The sequence below is a fragment of the Acanthopagrus latus genome, chromosome 23 (genome assembly GCF_904848185.1).
Source record: "Acanthopagrus latus isolate v.2019 chromosome 23, fAcaLat1.1, whole genome shotgun sequence".
In the NCBI taxonomy this organism is placed as follows: domain Eukaryota; kingdom Metazoa; phylum Chordata; class Actinopteri; order Spariformes; family Sparidae; genus Acanthopagrus; species Acanthopagrus latus.
The window spans coordinates 24,146,241-24,154,454 of record NC_051061.1 but is presented as its reverse complement, the minus strand read 5'-3'; the positions used below and the strand labels follow the sequence as shown (position 1 = coordinate 24,154,454).

Below are 8,214 nucleotides of genomic sequence, written 5' to 3'. Positions count from 1 at the left end.
ACAGGGAACAAACATGGGGTCATTTTCTAAAATAATTTATTATAATTCTTCCTGCAGTTTCTTGGTAGAATATTATTCATCTTTGATTTCATGTCAACTTCTGATGACTCACTGTCTCTTCATGCATCTCCAACGCAAGTGGTAAAGATAAAAACCAAAAGACACAAAAACTTATTAAGATCATCTTTATTGTAGAGTTCAGCAGCACAACAGTATTAAACATGTAGACAAGCCAGCTGTCAAAAAGTCTTGATTGTTCATCTTACACATGATCGATGAAAGAACAAACACCCACAAACATCTGGACAGTTTTCTTCTCTCACTGTCAGTGTTTTATTGTTTCTCTAGACATCAGACACATTGTACTTTGTCATTTAATGTCTTGAACATTAAACAATGAAAAATGTAAGCATGAAAAAACAGAAAAATGAAAATAACCACAGAAAATCCACTTCTTATCTTCAAGTCCAGCGATGCAGATTGAAACATTAACGACACTTGTCACCTAAAAATATTTACATGGAACATCTTTAGATCGATAGATAACTTAATCAATCCCCAAAGGAAAATTAAGTTATCGTAGCAGCGGCTACATTCAAATACAAATCATTTAAACCAAAGACTAAACTTATGATTAAACAGTCCCAATGATCAGAGTCCATATGAGGGGCCACTTTAGTCCACCTCCTCGATGGTGGGCCCCTGGGAGCCGGCTCCTGCCTGCGCTCCACAGCTGCCTGCAGTCGTTCCTCCCTGATACAACCTGCTGATGATGGGCTGACACACTTTCTCCAGCTCTTTCTGCCGGTGTTGGTACTCTTCTTTATCAGCCAGCTGGTTGTTCTCCAGCCAGCTGATGGTCTCGTCACACTTCTCAATCAGCTTCTTTTGCTCCTCCTCGCTCAGTTTGCCCTTCAAGTTGTCGTCCTGCGCGGTGCTCTTCATGTTGAAGGCGTACGACTCCAGGGAGTTCTTGGCAGCAATTTTTTCCCTCTGGAGGTCGTCCTCAGCTTTGTATCTGTCAGCGTCCTGCACCATCCTCTCGATCTCCTCTTTGCTCAGACGGCCCTTATCGTTGGTGATGGTGATCTTGTTCTCTTTGCCGGTGCTTTTGTCCACCGCAGACACGTTCAGGATGCCGTTGGCGTCCACGTCGAAGGTGACTTCGATCTGTGGGACCCCTCGTGGAGCAGGTGGGATTCCCGTCAGCTCGAACTTGCCCAGCAGGTTGTTGTCCTTGGTCATGGCTCTCTCCCCTTCGTAGACCTGGATGAGGACCCCGGGCTGGTTGTCAGAGTAGGTGGTGAACACCTGGGTTTGTTTAGTGGGGATGGTGGTGTTGCGTTTAATCAGGGATGTCATGACTCCTCCAGCTGTCTCGATACCCAGGGACAGAGGCGCCACGTCCAGCAGCAGCAGGTCCTGAACGTTGCCCGAGGTATCGCCTGAGAGGATGGCGGCCTGGACGGCGGCACCGTACGCCACCGCCTCGTCTGGGTTGATGCTCTTGTTCAGCTCCCTGCCGTTGAAGAAATCCTGCAGGAGTTTCTGGATTTTGGGGATTCGGGTTGAGCCTCCGACCAGGACGATGTCGTGGATCTGCGCCTTGTCCATTTTGGCGTCCCTCAGGGCTTTCTCCACCGGCTCCAGTGTTCCCCTGAACAGGTCGGAGCACAGCTCCTCAAAGCGAGCCCTGGTGATGGAGGTGTAGAAGTCGACGCCCTCAAACAGCGAGTCGATCTCGATGCTGGCCTGGGAGCTGGAGGACAGGGTTCTCTTGGCCCTCTCGCAAGCTGTGCGCAGCCTCCTCAAGGCTCTCTTGTTGTGGCTGATGTCCTTCTTGTGTTTCCTCTTGAATTCCTCCACAAAGTGGTTCACCATGCGGTTGTCAAAGTCTTCTCCGCCCAGGTGAGTGTCTCCAGCTGTGGCCTTCACCTCAAAGATGCCGTCCTCGATGGTCAGGATGGACACGTCGAAGGTGCCTCCGCCCAGGTCAAAGATCAGGACGTTACGCTCTCCTGTCTTGCCTTTGTCCAGACCGTATGCGATGGCGGCTGCAGTCGGCTCGTTGATGATCCTCAGGACGTTCAGTCCCGCGATGACGCCTGCGTCTTTAGTCGCCTGTCGCTGGGAGTCGTTGAAGTACGCTGGGACTGTGATGACTGCGTTGGACACCTGCTGGCCCAGGTAGGCCTCAGCAATCTCCTTCATCTTCACCAGGACCATGGAGGAGATCTCCTCAGGGTAGAAGGTTTTGTCCTCCCCTTTGTACTCCACCTGAATTTTGGGCTTTCCTCCGTCTCCGACCACCTTGAAGGGCCAGTGCTTCATGTCAGCCTGAACCACCTGGTCATCCATCTTTCTTCCAATCAGCCTCTTGGCATCAAACACAGTGTTGCTGGGGTTCAGAGCCACCTGGTTCTTGGCTGCATCCCCGATGAGCCTCTCGGTGTCAGTGAACGCCACATAGCTGGGGGTGGTCCTGTTGCCCTGGTCGTTGGCGATGATTTCTACTTTTCCGTGCTGGAACACCCCCACACAGGAGTAGGTGGTGCCCAGGTCGATGCCGATTGCGACGCCTTTAGCCGGAGACATCTTGCTTGTTTGAATTTGTGTCCTAACGATGCAGAGACAAAAATAAGAAAAGAATGTCAGAAGATTAAACACCAACAACAATTACTGCTTCTGTAAGACCATACTTTTTTTATATAAAATATATACAACATAATATATAACAGAGCTCTGTCTCAAATCCAGTACATAACAGCATTACAAATTGTTATCAGTGGCTTTAAGTGCCATTGTCAAACATCTGGGCAATTATATCAATACCGAATTATTGAGGAGAGATTCATGATTTTTTATTGATAACTAGCTGTCACTTCAAATTAGTCTGATAGGTCTGACAATCAATGCGGTCTAAATTTGACAGTTATTCAGATGGAGTTTGGTGAAGTGTCACAGTATAGGCATGGAGCATAACTGGATATCAAAACCTCAAAAAAATAAATACATAAATAAAACAATAATTTAAAAAAAATCTACAACATTTTGGATTTTGTTACAGGTGACATATTTCTATTTCCTGAGTTTAATATATTTACAATCTAGTCACTTTAACTGATCAGTGGCTACATGTCTTTATAAGTCATATGAGTTATTATTTCAAATTTGCAAAGAGGTTAATTATTTTTGTATACATCACAATCTCTTAGTTTAAATTTGTTTGACATGACTGACGACCATTGCAATCTGAATCTGATTGTTATTCATTTGGAGTTTGGTGAAATGTTCTTTCACTCACAGTCCTTCACAAGTTTACCAAACATTAAAGCATAAAAACGATCTTAGTGAAGCGTTGTACTCACAGTTCAGTGCTGAGTGATGAGTGTGATGAAGAGGATGGTCTTCTTTCTTCTTCTTTTTCTCGTCTGTGGATCTTCTGCCGCTCTCTGATCTGAGTCTGCTGCTGTCTACGCTCTCTGCAGCAGATTTATACCTCTGGACTCAGTCTGGTTGTTTCTAGACGCTTCACTACAACACCGTCAAGACGGCGGCCATGACGGACATGACTTCCTGTTTACTATTTCAAAATAAAACGGCCTCCCGTTAAAAGCCCGTGTGAGTAATTACCAAACAACGTGATTTTGTCTTACTTTGAAGGTGATGTAATTTAAAGCGGGAATGTTTCTGATTGTCTTTAACTCTTGACGTATCTATGTTTAGCAACCTGGCGTGATGACGTAATCGGGGGACGTTTCTAGTCGTTTTGAGAACTTTCTGGACAACTGGAGCAAAAACCAGATTTAATAACAATTTTATTTCCATCAGCGTCATCTCTGTTATGAGCAGTGATGGAATGTTTGGAGAGGGTTAGGGGTTCATGTTTATTTCACATTCCATTGTCTGATTATCAGGATTTTAAAGTTTCCTTTAAATCGTTTTAATTCCTTTGGATCAGTGGCATAAAATAGTCTTAAAATGGTATTATTATCATTTACTGTAATTATTCCTGGGACGTGTCTTGTCCAACAGAAAGCTGTGACGGTGACACTGAGGTCAGGCGTTCATGTTCCCCTCAGGATGAACTCTGATAACTCTGAGGACTCGCTGTGGTTCAGACATCAGCTCAGATCCCATCAAATAAAGACAGCAGACACGTGATCATGACCCTCAGCTCTTTATCTGTCAGGAGAAAACACAGAAATCCCTCCCAGGAGGCAGACATCTTCATTTCTGAGACAACACGGACTGGATCAGATGTTTTGTGCTTTATTATGTCAACACAGTTCAACTGATTCTGAAACAGTATAATGACAAAGATCAATAATTCTCACATGTATTTCCTTCAACAGTTGGTCCCACAAGAAGTGACAGAAAAACATGTTCTGCTCTCTGTCACTGTGTGTGTGTGTGTGTGTGTGTGTGTGTGTGTGTGTGTGTGAGAGCAGGAACGTCTCTTTTAGCTTCTTTGGTCATAAAATACACAGTATTTCATTATTAATAATAATTATTAGGAAACATGGTTTAATTTTAAAACCCCTGGAATGTTTCTGCGTCCACTTCATCAGCCTGCGTCTGATGTTTTTCCTGCCGTCAGTCAGAGGAACAAACTGATGAATCTGATGTGATGAACACAGAGCTGAAGGTGAAGCTCAGCCGAGGAAGGTGGAGATGAAAACGCTGGTGTCCAGGTTGAGAGTGGCGTGCCACCAGCGGTCGGGGAAATACAACACCTGATCAGGAACATCCGGGGAACGGATTAGACAAGATGTTTTTATGTCGTCTGAGTTGTTGTGTAGAAATGAACAGTTACCTCTCCGGGTCTGATGGTGCACTCCAGCGGAGCCTCTTCCTCGGGCAGGTGGGGGTAGGTGTCAGTCAGCCAGGACAGGGTGGTGCGGTTCGGATGGAAATGAGGCTCCTGATCAGGCGGGTAGAGGAACCAGCGCTGTGTGATCACAAACACATCAAGTTTACCTTCAAGTTTATCTGCGTTCATTTGTCAGATTCAGGAAAAGACACGAAGGAAAGAAAAGTCATGTGTTCACCTTCCGACCGTAGATGACCTCAGAGTAACCGGGACCGTGCCAGTGGAACGGGACTCCCGTTCCTGGACCTGGACACAGAGAACAGATCTGAGGGTGAAGCTGCAGTCGACTCCTTCACTGTTGGTCCATGACGCCGGTGTTTGACTTATTTTATCAGAGTTTGGATGTCAGAACTTTTTACATCTCAAACAGGATGAAACTGAAATTTAAGTTGTGATCTGACACAGAGGTCGGCTCAGAGTTCACCTCTCTGTCCGGTTCCTCTCTCTGAGTCTCACAGAGCTGCTCGACCTTCAGACTGAACTGACCTGCGATCCCGAAGCTGTACGCTCCGCTGGTGCGCGGCAGGATGTACGGAGGAGACTCGTAGTGATCGAACAAACTCTGCCACTCCGTGAAGTTGTTGTCTCCGAAGAAATACAGCGTGTCTGCAGGAGAGAGAGAAGTCGAGAGATCCACTTTCATTCATGTTCACACGTCTGTTTGTTGTTCTCATATTGCTGCGATCAATTCTTTTGATTTTGAATGAAACCTCTGCTGTTACTCCAGCATAGTACTTTCAACATTTTGGGGGACTTGTACTTGAGTATTTTCTTCTTCTGCCACTTTATGCTTCCACTCCACCACATTCTGGAGGTAAAAAATTTACTTTTTACTCCACTACATTAATCTGATAACTTTAGTTATCAGTTACTTTACAGATTACATTCTGCATCGCAGCCAACAGAGCATTGAAATAAAAAATGTATCACCAATTGCATAAAAAAGTACTATTTCAACACAATATCTTTACTTCAGTATTTTGTCAGACGTGAATATTTGACGTGTTGTTTACGTCTTCAGTAGGAACTTCTCAGGTTTAATCAATTTCAGCCCAAAATCAGAAATGCGAATTAAAGAGCTTCACAACCAAACGACACCTTCTCTCCTCGCTCATCGGGTCGAACAAAACATTGGTCTCACCGCTGCCGAGGGCGTCTGCAGCCTGAGGCCTCAGTAAAATATCCACGTACTCCTGAAACGGGACGTCCACTGAAACAGAGTGATGACAGACAGACGCTCAGGGTTTACTCGTTAGATAAATGTGGATAATTGAATTCCATGCAGGATTCCTCTAAGGCTGTCACAGCAGAGGGAGTGTTAGTCGTGCGTACCTTTCTGGTAAGAGTAAGTGTTAGCTGTACAGAGCCGAACCCGCCGGTCCCCGTACTCTTCTAGTAAGCTCCACTTGGAGCACAGCGACCTGAATTTCTGGAACAAAGTCAGTTTGTTTAACTCCAAAATTCAAAACTCTACAATAACACTCCGGAAACGTTCGGTTTCTGTATTCTAAAAGCACTTTCACAACACAAACGCAGCTATGTGACTTCCAGCAGCTTGTTAGTGTTTCAACATGCAGTCAATGATTGATCCATTAACGTACCGTGTTATCAGTCAGACCTCTGAGGATCACCGGCCGGCTGTACGCGTACCTGAGCACACAGAAACATCTGGTCAGCAGCTGTGAGCCGACGCACGTTCACACAAAGATCCAACAAAGGTTTTTAAATCTTGTGAACTTCGAGTGCTCATGTGTGTTTATGAGAGTGTGTGAATATGAACAGAAACACAAAAGAAACTCTGTCCCGAAGAACAATCATTTTATTTTCCCTTTAATTCGTTCTGATTTCATTTTGTTGGTGGTTGCCGAGGTCAGGCTGCAACATATTAATTATCTTCATTGTCCAATGATTGATCCATTATTTTGTCTATAAAATGTCAGAAAATGGTGAAAAATGTGATTCAGCTTCCTCAAACATCTTGTTTACTGTCACATTTAACAAATCAGAGTTAATGAGTGATAATCTGATTATCAAATGAGTTGCTGATTCATTTACAACCCAACAATTGATCGATTAATGGTTGCAGATCTATTTCAGATACTTTAAAAACACTTTTATGATTTCAGATAAACATCAGTGACGTGACGTCCTACACTTCATCTATTCAATACCTCAACATTTAATTTATGTTAAATACTTTAATATGATAAAAACAGAGCAATTTCTATCATTTAGGAGGCTGGAGGCCAATCTATGATTTTTTAAACTAAAAAAAATATTTACACCAATTCATCAAAAATAGTTGGCATTCAATTTAATAATTGACAAATAATCAATTAATGGGTCAGTTGTTGCAGATCCGCTTGCTGTGCGACAATTTTGATGAATATTGTGTTGTTGTTTTCTTTTACTATTTCCGGACTTTTTATGGACCAAATGTTTAATCAAGAAACAAATCTGCAGATTAACTGATCCTAGAGTGATTTTGTTGCCTGGATGTTGCTGTGCGGTGTGGGTGGTTTCCATGGTGACACTAGGTAGAAACGTGTCATCTGTACCTCTCGATGAACTGCTGGTGTGACAGTGAGGAGCTGTCCAACACGTCGATGTTACAGGGACCTTCATCCTGCAGACTGAAATCTGAATTCAACGACCTGAACACAGAAATGAAGATCAGAACAGGGGATCACTTTCTATTACTGCCATACAAAACTTAACTGAACTTATAGTGTTTTTAATTTAGAGTCAAGCGAAGAAGAGTTTAGCTTTAGTTAGTTCATGAAACATTTTGTCAAATCACTTGAACAGTGGTCATAAACATTTCGGCCAAGTTCAAATGCAATTTATTCCCCATTCAAGTTCATCACCTGAGATTATCTAAATCTCGTCCCCCATAACCTCTGTGACGTGTTGGACATGTTGGACGTTAAAGTGGCAGAATTTTAAATGGAGTTTGGAGTTTAGTTCAGTCAGAGTAGCAGGGATCAGGACTAAGCTAGGCGACATCTACAAGTCGTGCAACCGATTTTATAACAAAGTTCAAACATGTAAATCACAAACATGATATTTTAAAATGAAGTCAGTTTATTGTTGAGACTCACCAGCCGCCTCCGTCATCTGACAGCTGCTCCGCCTTCAGGACGATGAGACAGAACAGAACAAACTGCGTGAAAATGTTCAATAAAACTTTATTATGTTCCATTCAAACTTTTTCTCCAGCCACTGAAATGTAATTAAATCCAGAGGAAAACAGAGTCATCTCATGCTAACTAGCTCCGCAGGACGGAAAATACTTTCATTCTGCCAGGGCTCCGAGCCGCTTATCGCTTCCGGTCAGAGAG

General features: G+C 43.7%; 2 protein-coding genes across 2 annotated transcripts; both read right to left on the bottom strand.

Annotated features, from left to right (window-relative positions):
- Window positions 1–166: 166 nt before the first annotated feature.
- Window positions 167–3,564, bottom strand: LOC119013548 (heat shock 70 kDa protein 1). The gene is made up of 2 exons (XM_037088206.1): window positions 3,369–3,564; window positions 167–2,617 (listed from the first exon to the last, which is right to left on the bottom strand). Exon 2 carries the CDS (start codon window positions 2,593–2,595, stop codon window positions 676–678), a length of 1,920 nt encoding a protein of 639 aa, XP_036944101.1. The 5' UTR covers window positions 2,596–2,617; window positions 3,369–3,564; the 3' UTR covers window positions 167–675.
- A 600-nt stretch (window positions 3,565–4,164) lies between these two features.
- On the bottom strand, window positions 4,165–8,214 carry jmjd8 (jumonji domain containing 8). The gene is made up of 9 exons (XM_037088236.1): window positions 7,975–8,214; window positions 7,432–7,527; window positions 6,475–6,523; window positions 6,206–6,302; window positions 6,015–6,083; window positions 5,360–5,479; window positions 5,052–5,119; window positions 4,817–4,951; window positions 4,165–4,736 (listed from the first exon to the last, which is right to left on the bottom strand). The coding sequence occupies exons 1-9, from the start codon at window positions 8,073–8,075 to the stop codon at window positions 4,656–4,658; spliced, it is 816 nt and encodes a 271-aa protein (XP_036944131.1). The 5' UTR covers window positions 8,076–8,214; the 3' UTR covers window positions 4,165–4,655.

Excerpts from the sequence above, each read along its gene's own strand:
- LOC119013548 (XM_037088206.1), bottom strand. The coding sequence starts at position 2,595 with ATGTCTCCGGCTAAAGGCGTCGCAATCGGCATCGACCTGGGCACCACC.
- jmjd8 (XM_037088236.1), bottom strand. The coding sequence starts at position 8,075 with ATGGAACATAATAAAGTTTTATTGAACATTTTCACGCAGTTTGTTCTG. Across the intron at positions 5,480-6,014 it reads TGCAGACGCCCTCGGCAGCG|ACACGCTGTATTTCTTCGGA; the intron begins GTGAGACCAATG and ends TCTCTCCTGCAG. Across the intron at positions 4,952-5,051 it reads AGGTCATCTACGGTCGGAAG|CGCTGGTTCCTCTACCCGCC; the intron begins GTGAACACATGA and ends GTGATCACACAG.